At 35.5% G+C, this 20,747-nt stretch overlaps 1 protein-coding gene across 1 annotated transcript; it reads right to left on the bottom strand.

Annotated features, from left to right (window-relative positions):
• Positions 1 to 10,096: 10,096 nt before the first annotated feature.
• Positions 10,097 to 11,885, bottom strand: LOC127117610 (cytochrome P450 71D10). Its single transcript, XM_051047683.1, has 2 exons — positions 10,880 to 11,885; positions 10,097 to 10,808 (listed from the first exon to the last, which is right to left on the bottom strand). The coding sequence occupies exons 1-2, from the start codon at positions 11,777 to 11,779 to the stop codon at positions 10,194 to 10,196; spliced, it is 1,515 nt and encodes a 504-aa protein (XP_050903640.1). The 5' UTR covers positions 11,780 to 11,885; the 3' UTR covers positions 10,097 to 10,193.
• Positions 11,886 to 20,747: the final 8,862 nt, after the last annotated feature.

Below are 20,747 nucleotides of genomic sequence, written 5' to 3' on the forward strand. Positions count from 1 at the left end.
AGCTGACTTCGACAGGAGTTAGACAAAGCCTTTCGACTGGAATTTGGAAAAGAAATTATTATATTGTCGAAATAGGGTTATAGGATTTAGAAGTTTCTGAAACGGTTCGAAGATGAGTTCGACAAAGATAATTCAAAATGAGGTTAATAACCATATTTTGATCTTATCCATTCCTTCAAAGGACGTGTGAAGGCCTATGAAAGGCGAGACACATGCAAGCCAGAACGTATCATTTTCAGGATAAAAGACCGTTTATTACCGTTACTGACGAAGTAATATATATAAGAGTCTTAACATTAGGATTCAGAGGGTCCAATATTGTATCAAACTCAAAATCACTCAAAGTATCTAAGTGTTATTGAAAAAGGAGTTTTCCAAGAATATGTACGTATGAAACACCATATTTTCATTCGATGTCAACTTATTTACATTAAAGTCATCTTGATTCCATCTACATTCCTGTTGAAACTATGTTATTTCTTCATACTTTCCATAAACCTTCTTTGCATTACTTTTATTTTAAACATTATCGTTGAAGAACTTACTAGTAAAACAAACCTTAAATAAAAAGTACACACATATGTCATAGGATCAATCTATTCGATCTTGTAAGAAACCAAAGTATCAATTTTGGAAGACTAGCGCTTGTTTACCAAAATCCAAGGTAAACAAATTGGAACATCCAGTGGGACCCTTGTGTCTAGTTTTCTATTGTATTTGAAACAAATTTTGCATTAGTTCTTCATACAAATTTTTCTCAAACTTAGTTGCATGAGATTGAGAAGTGGTACGGTAGCCAAAAATAACGCATCAAAACCAAAAAGGAAATACGTTAGAAAGATGATTAATCCACTAAACAACAAGGAGAACAACCTCCTCATTCGATAGGAGAGAATACAACTACATCAAATGTAACCGAAACAATGCCTTCTACGACAAGCACGACGACAATACCGTCGAGCGCACAAAGTGGAACAATATTATCATCCCCCGTGCGAACGCAGGGGCAACCAATAACCCCAAGACCAGTAGGGACCAGTAGTTTTAGGCCTTACGTGACAGGGTTTACAATTCCAATGAATGGTCACGAATAACCATATGGCATGCCAACTTCTACGATGACAAATTTGCATAATAGCATGTCAATATTTATTGATCCAATGGCGACTATAATTTCGTCGTTACAAGGGTCAGGATCGGCCGTTAACAATTTGGGTCAAAGTACCCAACCCTCAGGGGTGGGATTTTCTGTCCAATTACCCACTTTCACAACCAATTTTACGGCGGTATTAAGGAAGCAAATGGACGAAAGCAACCATGAGATGGTTCATATGTTTTCCCAACTGTGGGGGCGATATTCAATCCTCTAATCCAAAATACTACCCAAACTAATCAGCAAAATGCTCAAACTAATAAGCAATTGTCAGCGCAGATGACGCGAATTGCAGATTTCTTTGGCGCCCATCAAGCGTCAGTTCGACAACCTCGTCGAGAATTGATGGTAGAGAACCAGGGTTTGATCTTAGAAGAAGACCTAACAATAAATCAGGCCCAACAATTTGTACTTAATGGTGTCAAAGTCGACCAGGGCTACTATTTACATGTTTATAAAAGAAAGATTCAGGACTGTAATTTCCGCCTATATCTAGTTCATGTAAAAATCTCGTTTTTCATTTTATTATGAACATTCATATTCTTGAAAAAATAAAATAGATAAAAATGATTGTATCTCATTTTAGAGTGTTATGATCTTATTTTGAACCAATGAATCGTCTACTTTCATATAGAGGTTCATTAATTATTTGAGGGTCCTTTAAGCGCTTATTTTTAAAAGAGTTTTTTCGGTTAAATCAGAGATATATTTGTAGATATGGTTTAACCGTCTTGTTTTTTAGGCTCGGATATCAATCATATCCTTTTAATGTATCGATTGATATCTAAGGATCATTAAAAAAAAAAAAGCTCCCAGCAACATGATTTTGCATCAAGATAAATATGTGACAAAAAAAAGGATGTTGCGACATGTTTATCATATCGTTATATGTCTTAAATATTAAATAATTGAAGTCAGGTTTTCACATGGGAAAAGATGAAAACTTTAAAATGAAAATATATAAAAAAGGCTTCAAGTTTTCACATAGGGGAGGGTTGAAATTTTCAATAAATTAATTTGTGGCGTAGAAAATATGTCGCAAACTGCATTTCAAAAATAAAAAAAAATTGAGAGGAAAACTTTGACTATTAGAATTGATTGATGTGCAGGTTAACTGACACCTTTAAATTGGCATCATATATTTCACATAGCAACCTTTTTACCATTCTGACTATCGTAAATTATTAATAATTAATAGTCTTGAGTGTGTTCCAAAATGACAAGAAATTTTTCAAGTAAAAATTAATTTTTGAATTCAGAAATAGTTTACACTTGTAAAGTGTTGTAGTATGTTTGAATTCAAAAATAGAAAAAACTTGTAAAATGTTACAGTATGTTTGAATTCGAAAATATGCAACACTTGATAAAGTGATGCAGAATGCAAAATAGTGCAATTGATGAAAATACATGCATTGACACGTATACAAATTCACTACTTATTTCTTTTTAACTCATTATCCTCCAATGAAGTTCAACTTGATTTTTTTTTAATATAAAAAAGAAAATATGAGAATTGTATGTCTCTTATCACACAGTATATATGAAACTTTAAAATGTTATGTTTATAATGATAGTTAAATTTTTAACCATTCATAGAATATCCATAAATTGTAGTAATTATGTAATTTCTATACTATTTTTAAAATCAATTATCAAATCCAATGTTTTAAAAACTAAACTGAACCGGTTCATTCAATCGGTTGGACTGGGAATCAGAGATGAAACTGGTTGGGTCAATCTTTTAAAATTACTAGTGGGTCAAAACCAAAGTAAAATCGGAAAAACCGGATTGAGTCGTCCAAAACCATTCAAACCAAAGAACCGAAGTTGGTTTTGTAAAATCCCCCGGTTAAAAAAAATCCATCAAATTGATCATTTTTTAAATTTTTTTATAAATTTGATGTGTCAATATTAAAACCTAACATACATTCACAATCACAAAAAAAAACTTCTAAATTTTGTCACTTCATTATAGTTTTTCTTTCAACCACACTTCATCATCATCACTCCTTCTCTTTCAAACATAGTCACGATATCCAACTCGATATTGATTGTCGTTCAAGTTAATATTATTTGTTGTTGTCAATTAAGATTTATTTGTCATAGTTCAATTCAAATTCGTTTTTTTTCTTTAATGAAGTATATTATATTATTTATTTTTTATATTTTATCTTATTTAATTTACGTATTCTTAATTATTTGAACTTTATTTTAGTTATTATATTCTTTTATTTTAGTTTTGATTTAAATTAGTTTAACTTAGTTTATTGTAATTCTTTAATTTGATCAAATTGTTCTTAAATGAATGTAAATGAAGTATAGAACTATGTTATGTTATTATATGTATTATCGATATTGTTGTATTAAATTTGTAATAAATTTTTTAAATATTTATTTTATTAAGTTGTGAACATATGATTATGTGTGACATATTTATGAAATTTACTTTTATATTATTAGTTTATTTAATAAACGGTTCGACCGTAGATTTAATCGGTTGAACCAATTGAACCTTAAACCGTAAATTTCATCGGTTCGATCTTCGATTCGATTTTTAAAGCATTGATCAAAACTGAAAATCTTCACATTATAAAATATCAATTTTAACATTTCTGAGAGATTTCATTAAAATGTCACTTTAAAGAGATTTCATTATGAGAAAAAACACGAGTTTTAGAGAGAGAAGCTCCCCCTCTCTCAAAACTAGGCTTTCCTTTTTTGGTGAGAACAACCTCCCCTCCAGTATGGGCTCTTCTTCCGTCATCAGAGCTTTTCACCACCAGAATGGTGGCTATGTCCTCCTCAATGGTGGCTCCCCCCAATTGTAAGTGTTGCTCCTTCCTTTCTTTTTCCTTTGAAACACTCGACCATGTTAGATCCACACAGTTTTCTACCCTCAACCTCCATTAAGTTCTTTATCCTCTTAACCATCAACTATCAATCGTTTGTTACTCCAAAATCAATTCCACAAACTACTGGGACAAGGTGTTGTGGTCATGAAAAACGGCCTCCACCATCGGAAGCTTTGAAATTTCTGAGTTTATGTGTGTGTTCATGTATTGATTAATATTATTATGTTTATGTGTTATGAGTGAGACAAGTCCAATTGATACAAGTGAGGTGAATGAAGAATGGAATGATGACGTGGCAAAGGAGAAGGCAGTGAGACACAGCAAGAGAAGCAAGGGAGAGCATCCAATGTGGACCCAGTTTGTTAGGAATTGAGATAATATTAATAGTGGGGTAGCTATTATAGTGGTGTGAATTTGTATGAGAACATTCTTTCTCTCTCTTATCTCTCTGATTCACCACACATTTGGAATATTGTACTATTCGTCTTATTTCCGTTATTTCCCTTTTACCAATTGTATTTCTTCCCTGCTCAGAGTTGCAGTGGAATTCATATTTCAATTTCACTATCCATACTCATCCTTCATTGCTGTTATTTTACTTGATCCCATTGCAATGCCATTACACTAGTGCTTTCATTTCATCCATGGCCGACAACACCAGAATGAAGGAGCTAGCAGCTGAGGTACGACGCCAAGGTGAAGTCCTGGAGCAGAACGAAAGCATCAATGCTGCTCGTTTTGAGCGAATGGAGACGATGCAGCAGGCATCGGAGTCACGATTTGCAGAGCTATCCACATCGATGGAGATGATGCTGAAACAAATGCAAGCTATAGTCGTCACCCATGGAAGCACGAACTCAGGGACTCATTCATCATCGTCAGGGAATGCTTATACACCACCTCCTTTTCATGTTCGCAACATCAAGCTGGAGTTTCCAAGGTTTAATGGTAAGAATGTTTTAGATTGGATTTTCAAGGCTGAACAATTTTTTGGCTATTATCATACCCCAGATACGGAGAGATTGATTACTGCTTCAGTTCATCTTGAGCACGAAGTTATTCTGTGGTTCCAAATGGTTACTAGATCTCAACCATTTCAATCATGGAACGATTTTACAAGAGCTCTTGAATTGGACTTTGGGCCCTCAATTTATGATTGTCCGAGAGCATCTTTGTTTAAATTGCAACAAACAAAAGCTGTTAATGATTATTATCTGGAATTTACTGCATTGTCCAATCATGTTTATGGCTTAAGTAATGATGCATTAATTGATTGTTTTGTAAGTGGATTGAAAGAGGAAATTCGTAGAGATGTTATGCTGCATTATCCTATTTCAATTGTGAAAGCTGTGTCTATTGCCAAGTTATTTGAGGAAAAATTGGCTGCTAAGAATATTGTGTTTGTTCCAAAGAAATCATCTTACCACCAAAATAGAACTCACTTCAATCCAACCAGAAATGACCAAACACAAGCTACCGAAAAAGCCCTCAACCCACCCTTACTTCCAACACCTCCTACTAGACCTATGAGCCAACTCCAAAAGAATCCTGCAATCAAAAGGATTTCTCCAGCTGAGATGCAGTTAAGAAGAGAGAAAGGTTTGTTTTACTTTTGCGATGATAAATTATCTTTCTCACATAAGTGCCCAAACAAACAATTGATGTTATTAGAGCTGCATGATGATCCTGATACCCTTATTTCAAATAGCTCAACAGCCATAAATCTTACAGCAGATAATGAAGAGATGACAGAGCATCATTTATCTCTTAATGCTTTACATGGAGCTACAGGAATGGGTATTATCAGATTTAAAGGTTATATTGGTCCTATTAGTGTTTCTATCTTGCTTGATGGAGGAAGTTCCGACAGCTTTATTCAGCCACGTATTGTACACTGCTTAAATCTAGCTGTGGAACCAACTAAAGGGTGCAAGGTCCTGGTGGGTAATGGACAAAATATGAAGATTGAAGGTGTGATCAAGAGCATGTCTATGAAGATACAGGGCATTGAGATTATTGTGCCTGCATATCTCTTGCCGGTAGCAGGGGCTGATGTCATATTACGAGCACCATGGTTGGCTTCATTAGGACCGCATGTAGCTGACTATGCTACATCTATGTTAAAATTTTATTTATATGGGAAGTTTGTCACATTGCAAGGTGAAGATAGCAACAAACCGATAGTAGCTCAGCTGAGTGAGTTGTTCACTATTCAAAAGATCGATCTAGCGGTTATAGGGGACAATTGGAATGACAGAACAATTAATCTTGAACCTGAAATGAGTACATTGTTGCATACATACAAGGAGATTTTTCAAATACCTAAAGGATTACCTCCCAAGAGAGAATTGACTCATGAGATATTATTGAAAGAGGGAGCACAACCTGTGAAGGTAAGACCATATAGATATCCTCATAGTCAGAAACAACAAATTGAAAAACTGGTGCATGACATGCTTGAAGAAGGCATAATCCGACCAAGTCTAAGTCCATTTTCATCTCCAATTATCTTAGTGAAAAAGAAAGATGGCACTTGGAGATGTTGTCCGGATTATAGAGCTTTAAATGCCATAACTATCAAGGACAGTTTTCCCATGCCTACTGTGGATGAACTACTTGATGAGTTACACGGAGCAAAGTTTTTTTCGAAACTTGATCTTCGTTCGGGTTATCACCAGATTCTTCTCAAGCAAGAGGACAAGCAGAAAACGGCTTTTAGAACTCACCAAGGCCATTACGAGTGGTTAGTGATGCCTTTCGGGCTCACAAACGCACCAGCTACATTCTAAAGACTTATGAATCAGCTATTCCAACCGTTGTTAAGAAAATGCGTTCTCGTTTTCTTTGACGATATTCTAGTGTATAGCCCTTCATGGCAGTCACATTTGCAACATGTAGAAATTGTGTTCCAAATTCTAAGTCAGAATGTGTTGTTCGCCAAGTTATCCAAATGCTCATTTGGGTTATCCGAAGTGGAATACCTCAGTCACATCGTTTTCGGGGCTGGTGTATCAATGGTTAGCATAAAGGTCCAAGCTGTGCTAGATTGGCTTATTCCAACAAACTTGAAACAGTTGCGCGAATTTCTTGGCCTCACCGGTTACTATCGAAGATTTATCAAGTCTTATGCAACCATAGCCGGCCCCCTCACTAATCTATTAAAGAAAGACGCCTTTAGGTGGGATGAAAACACTCAAAGAGCTTTTGAGCAATTAAAAACGACAATCACTTCCGCACATGTGTTAGTGTTACCAGATTTCTCCCAAGAGTTTATCCTTGAGACAGATGCTTCGGGTACAGGGGTGGAAGCAGTACTAAGCCAAGGAGGACATCCCATCGCCTTCTTTTCGAAGAAATTGACTCCACGAATGCAACTTCAATCAGCCTATACACGTGAATTTTATGCTATTACAGCAGCATTAGCTAAGTTCTGGCACTATTTACTGGGTCATAAATTCATCCTGCGAACATACCAAAAGAGCTTAAAAAGTTTGTTAGATCAATCCCTCCAAACCCCTGAGCAGCAAGTTTGGCTTCATAAATTCATCGGATTTGATTTCCGTATCAAATATAAGCCAGGCAAGGATAATTAAGCAGCTGATGCATTATCCAGAATGATGTCGTTATCCTTATCAGCACCGGAGTGTGAGTTTTTAGAGGAATTAAAGCAAGAAATTGCTGAGGATGAACATTTATAGTTAATAGTACAACAATGCCTTGATAATCATGTGATCAATGATAACTATTCGGTGAAAGATGGATTATTGTATTGGAAACACAGATTGGTAATTCCTGTTGAGAGTAGCTTGATTCAAAACATTCTCAAAGAGTATCATGACACACCTATAGGGGGACACGCGGGAGTGACCAGAACTCTTGCTAGGGTGGCGTCTCAGTTTTATTGGCCTAATATGCGACAACATGTGCAGAAATTCATTGAAGCTTGTATCATCTGTCAACAAGCTAAGCCTGTTAATACTCCTTATGCAGGCCTGTTGCAACCATTGCCAATTCCTGAACAGGTTTGGGAAGATATCGCAATGGATTTTATTACGGGCTTACCCCCGTCTTCTGGTTTCACTGTGATCATGGTAGTAGTGGACACATTAAGTAAGTATGCTCATTTCATGCCCTTGAAATCTGATTACTCTAGTAAAACAGTTGCTGAGGCATTTATGCATAATGTGGTTAAACTACATGGAATGCCTAAGTCAATAGTGTCTGACAGAGATAAGGTATTCACTAGTAAATTTTGGCAACATCTCTTTCAATTACAGGGCACAACTTTAGCGGTGAGTTCCACTTATCACCCCCAAACGGATGGACAATCTGAAGCTGTCAATAAGTGCTTAGAAATGTATTTGAGGTGTTTTTCTTTCAAGAATCCAAAGGCATGGTCAAAAGCTCTCACGTGGGCGGAACTGTGGTATAATACGGCGCTGCATTCAAGCTTGGGGATGTCTCCATTCAAAGCTTTATACGGGCGGGAACCTCCTAGGCTAACTCGTTACAACGCTACCAATGTTGATCCAATGGAGTTGCAGCAACAGTTATTGGAAAGAGATAGAATTTTAGCTGAATTGAAAGAGAATTTGGGGAGAGCTCAACAGGTGATGAAGGCCAATGCAGATAAGAAACGAAGCCATGTTTCTTTGGAGATTGGTGATCAAGTTTTGGTTAAGTTGCAACCTTATAGGCAGTCTTCTGTAGCATTGCGGAAGAACAATAAGCTAGGGATGAGGTACTTTGGTCCATTCAGCATCATTTACAAAATTGGTGTGGTTGCTTATAAACTTCAACTACCTGAGACAGCCTGTATTCATCCTATCTTTCATGTCTCGCAATTGAAAGTGTTCAAAGGACTCACTGTTGTACCATACTTGCCATTACCCTTAACTACAGTGGAAGAAGGTCCTATCATTCAACCTGCAGCCGTGTTGAGTACTAGAAGCATACTTAAAGGTGCCCAAGTGGTGGAACAATTGTTGGTGAAATGGAGTGATATGCCAAGTCATGAAGCAACTTGGAAAGACAAAGAAGATATGCTGCAGAGTTACCCGAACTTCAATCTTGAGGACCAGATTGCTCTTGAAGGGGAGGGTAATGTTATGAGTGAGACAAGTCCAATTGATACAAGTGAGGTGAATGAAGAATGGAATGATGACGTGGCAAAGGAGAAGGCAGTGAGACGCAACAAGAGAAGCAAGGGAGAGCATCCAATGTGGACCCAGTTTGTTAGGAATTGAGATAATATTAATAGTGGGGTGAATTTGTATGAGAACATTCTCTCTCTCTCTCTCTTATCTCTCTGATTCACCACACATTTGGAATATTGTACTATTCGTCTTATTTCCGTTATTTCCCTTTTACCCATTGTATTTCTTCCCTGCTCAGAGTTGCAGTGGAATTCATATTTCAATTTCACTATCCATACTCATCCTTCATTGCTGCTATTTTACTTGATCCCATTGCACTGCCATTACCCTATGTTGTTGTGGTTCTTGTTGTTTCTTGTTTGGTTTGTTATGTTGTGTGGATTGTTCTTAGGTTTAGGTTGTCGTAAGTTTGTGCTCAAAGTGTTTGTTGAAATGCCTCAAAGAAGCTTGGATGACAGAGATGTGGTTTTGAGTGAGATTCTTCTTAGGATTGTTGCATATGAAACTCCTCATTCCAGTCAACAAATGAATCATCAACAAATTGTGAGTTTAATCAAACTGGAGAACCCGTATAATCGAATTGCTCGTGATAAAGCTAAAGAAATGATCTATAATCGGATAGAGTTAATGATTGTGGTTCCAAAGTTCACTTAGTTGTTGCGGAAGAATTTTGCCTAATTACTTAGATCAAGGATTTGGATTGATAAATTGTGGTTATCCATAGCTTCTTTGGCTTAATTATTAGCATTGTTGTTAAATTGTGGTTGGAGTATATCCTAATACAATATCTTTGACTATATTTGTTTCCTCTCTTGAATGAGATTGTTTACGGTTAAAAAAAAAACAGACTTAGAATTCGATTCTAACATTTTATAACCACAATGCAATAGGTGACAGATGGAATATACCACAACATCATACAATACAACCTCACATAAACCAAGTTGAAAAGATTAATTCCTAATACAATCATCTTCTCTCTTTATTACAATCATTTTCCAAATGCTATTATTAAAATAAACAAATAAAAAATTAAAGACAACGAGTAATAGGAATTAAGCACAAATCATGTTTTCTTCCAACAGTTAATCCAAATGTCTCAGTCATATCAATTTCTTTATTTTTCATTTCATTGGGAAGCTTCCAATCAAAGTGGTAAAGTAATTTAGCAAACGGTAATTCAACGTTAGGTGAGGCAAATGCTATTCCTGGACACATCCTCCTTCCGGCACCAAATGGTATGTATTCATAGTCTGTGCCTTTGAAATCAATTGGGTTATTGAGAAATCTCTCCGGTTTAAAACTCTCAGCTTCAACCCAATTCCTTGGATCTCTTCCAATTGCCCATGCATTGACTATGACCCTTGTCTTAGCTGGAATCTCATAGCCATTGATTTGACATCTCTCTCTACACTCTCTTGGAGCTAACAATGGTGCAATAGGATGCAACCTTAGTGTTTCTTTGATGACACACTTTAAGTATATTAATTGGTGCAACCCTGACTCATCTACTACACTCCCTTTCTTGTCAAACACTTTTCTTACTTCACCTTGTACTTTTTCCATTACTTTTGGATTCTTTACTAACTCAGACATCCCCCATAACAAAACCCCTGATGTTGTTTCGGTACCAGCAGCAAACATGTCCTACAAATAATGTATGGAATAGTGAAGCTACTTTAATTAAAAAAGACAAACAATTTTGGTTGTAGACTAACCTGGATGAGTGATTTCATATTGTCGTCAGTCAATGTAGGCTGTGATTGATCATTTTCCTGTTGAATCTTGATAAGAGCGTCAACTAGATCTTCATCTTTGCCATCTTTCTTGTGAATGCTTTTGTGATCGTTGATGATGTCTTGCAATATCATATCAATCTTTCTATGAAGTTTTTCAATTCTGGTCTTCGCCTTACTCATTCTTCGAAGCATTTTAATAGAAGGATACAAATCTGCAATATAAATTCCTCCTACCATATTTATTATTTCAGTAATGGCTGATTTGAATACTTGTTGGTGTTTGCTCCTTTTCCCAAATGCTGCGCGCGCAACTATCCCATATGTCATTGAGAAGATCTGATGAGTGAGATTAACAACCAATCCTTCATTTGCAGATATTGATTTAACAAGATCTGCCACCTCTTCTTCTCTTATGGACCCAAATGACTGGACACGCTTTACACTCAATAGCTCTATAACGCATATCTTCCGTAGTTGCCTCCAGTGCTCTCCGTATATAGAGAATAAAATATCAGTATTATTGTAACTAAATATTGTGGACAACATAAGGTTTGGCCTATCACAAAAGTTGAGGTCTTGTGTTTTCATAACCTCTTTGGCTATTTCTGGTGAAGTAACTATTATGTATGGTACCTCACCAAGTTTTAGGTACATCATAGGTCCATACTTTTGTGCCAAAGTTTTAAAGGAATGATGAGGCATTGGGCTGCTGATAATCTGATGTATGTTTCCTATGAAGGGTAGTCTCCATGGTCCAGGTGGTGAGTTGGGGTTAGAATATTTAGAAGTAGTCCATGTTTTAACTATTTTGAATAGTAGGAAGAGGAAGAGAAAGGATGCCATTAAGGTAAAGCTAGAAAAAATGTTGGGAAGCTCCATGATTGTAGAGCTAAGGGAAGAAGAATGCAAAGATGAAGGTATCTAAACAAAACACTCACATTATATATTCGTTGCATTTTCAAGACAATGCAGTTCTGTAATGTAGTACAATGATATAAAACTAGTATAAAATGAATACAATATTAACATAAAGATAGCCATTATCTCTGGCCCTAACCACGAGAATACTATATTTTTTTCATTGCACCTACCACGCTTATCTCGCCACGTGCCTTTTTTTAATAACTATAAAAAGCGATTTCATGAAGATACACATGAGGTTTTTTTTTAGTTATGGGTTTTTTTTAACTCTTTGAAAAATGTGATGCATAAAATTAAGTGTTTATGATGTAAGCCGAAAATTTTATTAATCATCAATTCTAAATTGATCAATAATTGGATGTTCCTCTTAATCTCATATTCCCTGTTTATAACTTTCAATGTAGTAAGTCGTAGAGCCGCCAATTGTCTTTTTAATTGAGTGAATATATAGTAAATTTAGTTATATAATATATATATATATAACCCTAATCCCTAACTATAGGGTTGAGGCTCACACTTTTGCCCACACAAATCAGATTTCAAATACACTGTCTTTAATTAAAAAGATCATATAATCAATAAAGAGACTTATTTATGCACCTCATCAGAATCATGATTACTCCGTTTTTCACAAACTAAAATAATAATTCACTGTAGCCCACAAAATATTAGATAAATTTAACATTCTCCCACTTGGGAAAAAAACAATTGTGTGATTTTAATATTTAAAAATATATTTTGAAAACGACTCTCGGGTTAACATCATACCTCACTCCAATATGGCATCGACCACCAACACAATGCTCAAAATAGAAATTACTTGACAACCCAACACTTGAGTGTCCTAATAAAATAAAACGTGATAAGACAATGACATAAAGAATAAACTCCCACTAACCAAGTACATCGAAAGAATTCACAATGCGCATGTTCTCAATAGAATTTTTGAACACAATGGGCCTAAGTCCCTTGGTTAAAGGATCAACAATCTTGAAATCAATACCAATGTACTCAATAATAATGTCATTTTTCTTGACAAGATCTCTAAGTGTTAAATACTTCAATTCCAAATGCTTAGAATCACTAGAATTTTATTATTCTTATACTAAAACACAACTGCATTGCTATCACAGTAAAGTTTTAATGGCCTAGCAATGGAATCAATAATACAAAGTTCATTTACTAATTTTCTCAATCAAACAGCATGAGTGGCAGCAGCATAACAGGCAACAAACTTTGCCTGCATATTAGAAAAGGCGATCAGAGTTTGCCTTTTACTCTTCCTGGATATCGCACCTTCAGCCAACATAAAAATGTAACTAGAAGTAGATTTCCTATCATCGACACAGCCAGCAAGATCAAAGTTAGTATACCCAACTATTTCCAAATTGTGAACTCTCCTAAAAACAAGCATATACTCTTTAGTTCTCTGCAAATATCTCATCACTTTATTAGCAGCAATCCAATGATCATTCCCAGGATTAGACTGGTATCGTGCCAAGACACCAACTATGAAATCAATGTCACCCTAGTGTATACTTAAGCATACACCAAGTTGCCTAATGCACTCTCAAAGTGTTTTCTCTTTATCTTTGCCCGCTCAATCTCATTTTTAGGACATTGATCTTTACTGAATTTGTCACCTTTAGTAACTGGAACATCCCCTTGGTTACAGTTCTGCATATTAAACCTCTCTAGGAATCTATCAATATAAGTTCTTTGGGACAAACCGAGTACACCACCTGGTTTGTCTCCGCGTATTTCAATTCCCAACACAAAAGATACTTCACCAAGATCTTTAATATCAAAGGACTTGGTTAACATAAGTTTTGTCTCATGAAGTAGACCAAGATCATTATTGGAAAGCAAAATATCATCAACATATAATACAAGAAAGATGAATTTTCTCCCACTGGCCTTAAGATAGATGCCCTGATCAACTTTATTTTCTTTGAAACCCAAGGAGGTCACCACATCATCAAATTTCAAGTACCATTGTTTAAAAGCCTGTTTCAAACCATAAATAGATTTTCTCAATTTACAAACGAAATGATCATTACCACTTGACACAAAACCCCTAGATTGCTGCATGTACACCTCCCCATTATGATCACCATTCAGAAAAGCAATCTTAACATCCATCTAGTGCAAATCTAAGTCAAAATGTGTTACAAGAGCCATAACAATTCTAAGAGAGTCTTTATTGGAAACAGGAGAAAAAAATTCATTAAATCAATCCCCTTTTTTTTGTGTGAAACCTTTAGCCATAAGTATTTCCATAAACCTCTCAATTTTACCTTTTGAGTCCTTCTTTGTTTTGAATATCCACTTGCAGCCAATCACCTTACAGTCTCTTGGTAACTCCACCAGTTCCCAGACATCATTATTGACCATGGATTTCATTTCATCATGCATTACATTTGTCTACATGCTAGATTGAGAATAAGTAATACATTCTAGGTAATTTGTAGGATCAATAACATTACCAACATCATAAGAATTCTCATTAAGATAAACTACAAAATCATCAGTGATAGCAGGTTGTTTTTGTCTTACTAACCTTCTAACATGAATTTGCTTAACCGACTCATCAGGTTGTGCAACCTCAGCCACAATAGGAGGATCAACTACATTATCAAAAAGTGGTTCAACCATACTTTCAACTGGATGTTCAGCCACATTCTCATTTATAGTTAAACCTCCACGGGCAGTGGATGAGCTGGCGTTTTCAAAATTAGGAAGTGGAAAAGTAACAACTTCAGGCATAACAAAATAAATATTATCAGATGTAATGACAGACTCAACAACATCAAGTTCAAGGAATTTTGCATGCATGGACTCCACAATTTTTTTACCTTTACTAGGACAAAAGAACCTGTATCCTTTAGCTCGATCTGTAAATCCAATGAAAAAAAACAACGACTAGTTTTGGGGTCAAGCTTTGTCTCAAAGGGATTATATGTTTTAACCTCTGCGGGGCAACCCCAGACACTAAGATGGTTCAGAATGAGTTTTCTACCTGTCCAAAGCTTAAAAGGTGTTTTTGGAACTGATTTACTAGGAACTTTGTTTAATATATAGAGATATGTTTTCAAAGCGTCGCCCCACAAAAGTTCTGGTAAATTACACTACTCACCATGCTTCCCATAGTATCCTTAAGAATGCGGTTTCGTCTTTCGACTACACCGTTTTGTTCAGGAGTACTAGGCATGCTGTATTATGGAATAATTCCACAATCCTTCAAGTATTTTACAAAAGGCCTCATATGTTGCTTAGTAGAATCATATCTACCATAATACTTTCCACCACGGTCAGAACGCACCACCTTTATCACCTTTCCTAGTTACTTTTCAACCTCAGTTTTAAATATTTTAAATTTTTGAAGTGCTTATGATTTTTCCTTAATGAAGTAAAGATAGCCAATCCGGGAAAAATCATAAGTGAAAATGATAAAGGATTTATTACCATAAATAGTAGGAGAAATGGAGAAGGATTTAGGCCCATTGATGATATCAATAAAAGCAGAACAGTTGTTCATGGAGAAGTTCACTGTTGAGACAAAATAAGAATGCATTAAGAAAGATAAGATATAACTTCAATGAACATAAGCTATCACGAAGAGACCAACATTATCTCGCAATCCACTTTGTGTGAAATGCATAAACCTAGGCCACAACAAGGGTCAGAACCTTAGATGAGTTACTCAATGAGCATACATTGAGTTCAAAAATCTATCTCCTTTGAATAGTTAAATTCTCTAAACCAAAACACCACCAACAACTTTATCCATAAATTTCAATAATAAAATACTCATGAGCAGACATTAGATTTAGAAATTTATCTCTTTTGGACAGATAAATCCCTTAGACCAAGGCATCTCCAATAGTTATATTCTTAATTAACCATAATTTCTACATATAATTGTCTTCCTTTGGGAAGTCAATCATGACTGAAAACCATTTCTCAAATTAAAAAGAGACTTTTATAAATTAAAATGAATGATCTCACTTTGATGGTAATTGCACACAATAATTTATAAAAATTCTTGAATAGAAATCAAATTTCTCTTGCCAAAAAAATCATGAACCATTCATGAATTTCAACAAGATATTCCCAATAAACTTTATCCTCAAGAGTGTCAACTTTAATAGAAGGAGTATTACACAGTATTTGACAAAACAAATACTTATATCATAAAATCATATAAAGTAATATTTAATTGCATTCGAATCCGTAAAAAATTATATGTATATTTCTTGCCATCATGTTATCACACATCATGGAAAGTGACGGTATCGTAGTATGGAAAGTGACGGTATCGTAGTTGAAAAGATTTATGTTATAATTTTTCAATTGATAATAGAATTGAAATAGTCAACAAAAATTGGAGTGGTATTGTATCATAACAATTCTAGATTCAATTGGTTCTTATATATTTCCATTATTTCCATTATAATCAAATCTTATCCATTTTATGCAAAATTTTGTTTGAGAAAGCAAACTCTTATATATAAATCACAACATAATGTTCATCGGATTCCGCATGGCAACGCCACTAATATTTGTATTCAATTGATTATATAAATTCAATATTATTTTTCTAACCCCCTTATTTTATTTATTCTGAAAATATGCCCAACGTAGACCCCCTTTATTTTTGCCTCTAGTATTTGATTTTGTTTTATTTTAAGTCATTTGGTTATTTTTTGAAGGACTTATAAGGTCTTGAACCTTAGGACCAATGCGATCTACTTTTGTCATGATGTTGGCTTGGTTAGGGTTGATTGAACCTTCCTTGTTTCAAATCTACTAATGGATGATCAAATGTTCATCCATGGTACTTTGAATCATAGATAGGTTGCCCCTACACCAACCAACATGAGTCATTGGACATGTAGATAAGGACTTGCATATGTTAACTTGTGATTTCATCTGATATACTATTGTTTCTCTTGATTATACTAACCTACTAACATTATGCTTTCTTGTCTATATCCACTAACCCTTTACTAACTTGTTAATATTATACCTTGGATCTTATAACTTGCTAACTTAACCTAATTTCACTAACTTTGATTACTACGAACTTTTTGTTATTATTATCATTGTTATATTCATTGTTATTTACTTTTATATCATTTATATTTAAGTACTCATCGTCACCATATTCATTGTATAAACTTCATCATGCATGTTTATTATTTGTCTTTATTTTATTGTTATCATACACTTAAAAACAACAAAAACATGATAAAACTATAAGACCAAAAACAATCAATTACATTTAATCCACTTGGACTTACAAGATCTCATCCTAGGACCTTTGCTTGGAGGCCTTTTCCATTACTCTTTTGTGATGCTTTGTTCCAAACTTTGGGTTTCATCTGTACTTATATACCTGTTGTAAGAATGACATCATGGCACCACCTTAAGGGGACATGTTTGTAAGACCATTATCCTTTGTTTAGCTTAGGTCACTTTTGCACACACAAGGCTTTCTCTTGAGCTACCTTACAATGAGACTCTTTACTTTTTTGTTGGTTACTTTGCATTCATGTTGCATAACCCAAATTTCTTAATCAAATAAAAAAACCCTTGATCCAACTCCGAGTGACATTTTCCTAATCAAATTCAAAACACTTAATAACTACGATTAGTATTGTGCGCCACGAGCCTTAAGTGGTGGAGAATGAGTGAGAATGGATCATTCCTTCTCTCACTCTGATCATTTTGGGTGCAAGACGATTGACTTGTTGTCTAGAATATTCACCTCCTCCCTTAGACTTTAGTGTGATCTAATCACAAACATTCTTTCCATAAACCCTTTTTCAAGGTAAAATCAACACAACCTATCAAACCTAATTTTTGTGCCTTAGAGCGCCCACCCCGAAAATCCTTTTCTCAAAGGAAAAATCAACCAACACATAAACATTTTCTACTCCGAACTACGGAGCTCTGATTCCTCATCCCCGATGAGTGATACGTAGGCACAAGGGCCATAATTCTTGGCGAGCACAATAATAAAAAACCAAACCCCTCTCTTTCACACACATTCTTTTGAAAATAAAACAATAATGAGATAAATCCCCGTGTACGTAAACAACCCAAATGGTTTCCATGGAGTACCATGGACATAAGGGGTATTGATACCTTCCCTTTGCATAATTAACTTTCGAACCCTAATCTCGGTTACGAGAACGATTCCTTATCCATTTTCTAGCGCTTCCCGTGCGCGTATCTTGTTCGAGGGTTTTATCGACTATTTCCTCTCGCGTCTATGATAGAGGCACACAAAAGAAAATTCGGTCGCAACTCTTCTAATTTTGCCTTCTCCTCTTTGAGGAGGCAATTCCTTTGTTCAGTCCGTTCAGTTCACTCGATGGGGACACCAGTATGGCCCGACTGCTGTAGCTGAAATATTTTATGACTGGGACACACAGGATAAACTAGATACTTTATGGGGAGCTATTACCACAAAAGGTAATCCTGACCCATCCACTCAGATCTCTACATATATCCATAACCCAACACTTAGGTATTTCCAAATGATTTTAGCCCAAACCTTCTTTGGTAGGAGTAAGGGTAGCGAGCCTATTAGTGAAGAAGAATTATTGTTTCTCTACCGTATCACCGAGTCGGAACCAGTTTAATATGGAACTTTACTCATAGCCAACCTTGAAGGTGTTGCTAAGTCCACAGAAGGCCCAATCCATGTTGGAGGAACTGTTACATAAATAGCATATGCCTTGAAACTCCAAAACCAACTCTCCCACCTAGTTCCGTATTGTGGATTCACCCTCCTCGATATAGGATATTGTTTGTACCATGGCCTGGTACGACGAGTGTACTTCCGGATTAATGAGTGCAAATTACTCATTAATAATGAGGTTGTTCACCACTTTACCTTGCCAAACCCTGAGAGAACTAGCATTTATAATAGGGAGAATTGGAAATATGATCTGGAAGGAAAATAAGAAACATCAGATAGACCCATCACCCCTTCCACTCCAGAATAGCACCTATCACCTCTCTCGAATAGGCCCATTGCATTTTCCTCCACAGGGCCAACACAGAGGCGCGACACTGACTATGAGCTCAATGCCATGCACCAGGAGATTGTTTCCCTTCGCGAAGAAGTTCGTGACCTTACTTCACAGATGGAAGTGGCTAACGCCACTCACACCGAGGAGATAAATTTCCAATGCAAGGAGCTCCATAGCCTTCGATGTCAGATTACTGCAGCTTGGGCGTCCCGACCACCCCAAATTCCGGGACACCCACGCAGTCCCTTTAGTACCATTCATTGCAGACCTTTTCATCATGGAGGAAGAATTTATTTTTACATTTATTATTATTAGAGTTATTTAAACCTATTTTCATTTTAGTTGTCTTTCTAGTTACCTTCAAATTTTCTCCATTATGCATCATTTAACATTTTTTTTTATTTTTTCACTTATTTTATCATTATATTATGTTTCATATTATTTTTAATATGTCTAATTCAAGGTCAATCTATGTCCAAATATATTATGCAATCAACCATCTCGAACAAAATGACAAGACTCCACAAAAAGGACCCAAAAATACACCAAAGACACCCTAAGGCCCAAAAGTTCACAACTTAGGACCCATCTTTCGTATACACCGGTTTGCGTAGTCAAATTGGGTTGATGTTTTCTTTGGGTGATTCAAGGATAAAACAGATATGTGAATGGGCAACTTATTATTGATGGTACAAACTATGATTATTCTAAAGCTCTAATGGTTGACTTTCTAAATCCTATGGACAACAAGATTTGGAAAGCAGTCATAAATGGAATAAATCCTCCAAAGGTTACAGTTAAAGAAAACCTTAAAACCTTGAAGCATGAGAAGGTCTGGTCACAGGAAGAAGATGAAGAAGTACATGGTAACTCTCTTTCCTTAATTCCATTTATAATGGAATTGACAAGAATGTATTTAGAATCACCAACACCTGAACCAATGCTAAGGAAGCTTAGGAAACTATCCAAATTGCTCATGAAGGCACCTTCAATTTTCGTATGTTCTGACATCAACTTCTCATAGCATAATTTTATAATTTGAAAATAAAGGAGGACGAAACTGTTACTAAATTCAATGTCAGCCTCTGTGACATTGTGAACAATTCTTTTTCCCTTGGTGAAAAATATCATAAGAAAAGTTGGCCAGAAAAATTCTCACATATATTTCAAATTGGTTTGATATGAAATTCATAGCCATTGAAGAGGCATAAGATGTGAGTACAATAAAGGTTGATAAGCTAACCAGATATCTTCTAACTTTTGAAATGGCTATTAATGAAAAATTATAGAAAAAGAACAAGGGTGTGCCATTCAAAGGTGGTGTTGAAGAAGATGAGGATTAATTACAAGGTAATATTGATAATAACCTAATTGAATCTAGTTCCCTTATATCCAAAAGTTTTGGCAAGGTCGTGAATAGAATTGACATAAGATCAAGAAATAATGTCACAAACAATCTCAAACGCAACCAGCTTCAGAATTCCAAAGAGGTCAACCCTCAACGCAAACAAAAAGACGAGGATAAACAAAACAAGGGAAATGAAATTCAATGTCATGAATGTGAAGGTTGTAGGAACATTTAGGGAAAATGCATCAACTTTCTTGTGTAACAAGAAAAGGAATATACTGCTACTTTTCATATGATGAGTAAGATGGAGAATGTGAAAATGAACAAGGCAACAATGTGGTTGCTTTCACATAACAAAGAAGATCCAAATCTAATGTTCATAATGATGGTGACTCAAGTGATGAAGAATTATCAGATGATGCACTTGTCAAAGCCTAAAAGATGTTATATCTCAAGTGGAATGAAGAATACAAATTTTGTGAAAAACAGAAAGAGAAGATTGATGTTCTTATTCTAGACAAAGCGCATCTCATAG

The sequence above is a fragment of the Lathyrus oleraceus genome, chromosome 2, assembly GCF_024323335.1.
Source record: "Lathyrus oleraceus cultivar Zhongwan6 chromosome 2, CAAS_Psat_ZW6_1.0, whole genome shotgun sequence".
In the NCBI taxonomy this organism is placed as follows: Eukaryota; Viridiplantae; Streptophyta; class Magnoliopsida; order Fabales; family Fabaceae; genus Lathyrus; species Lathyrus oleraceus.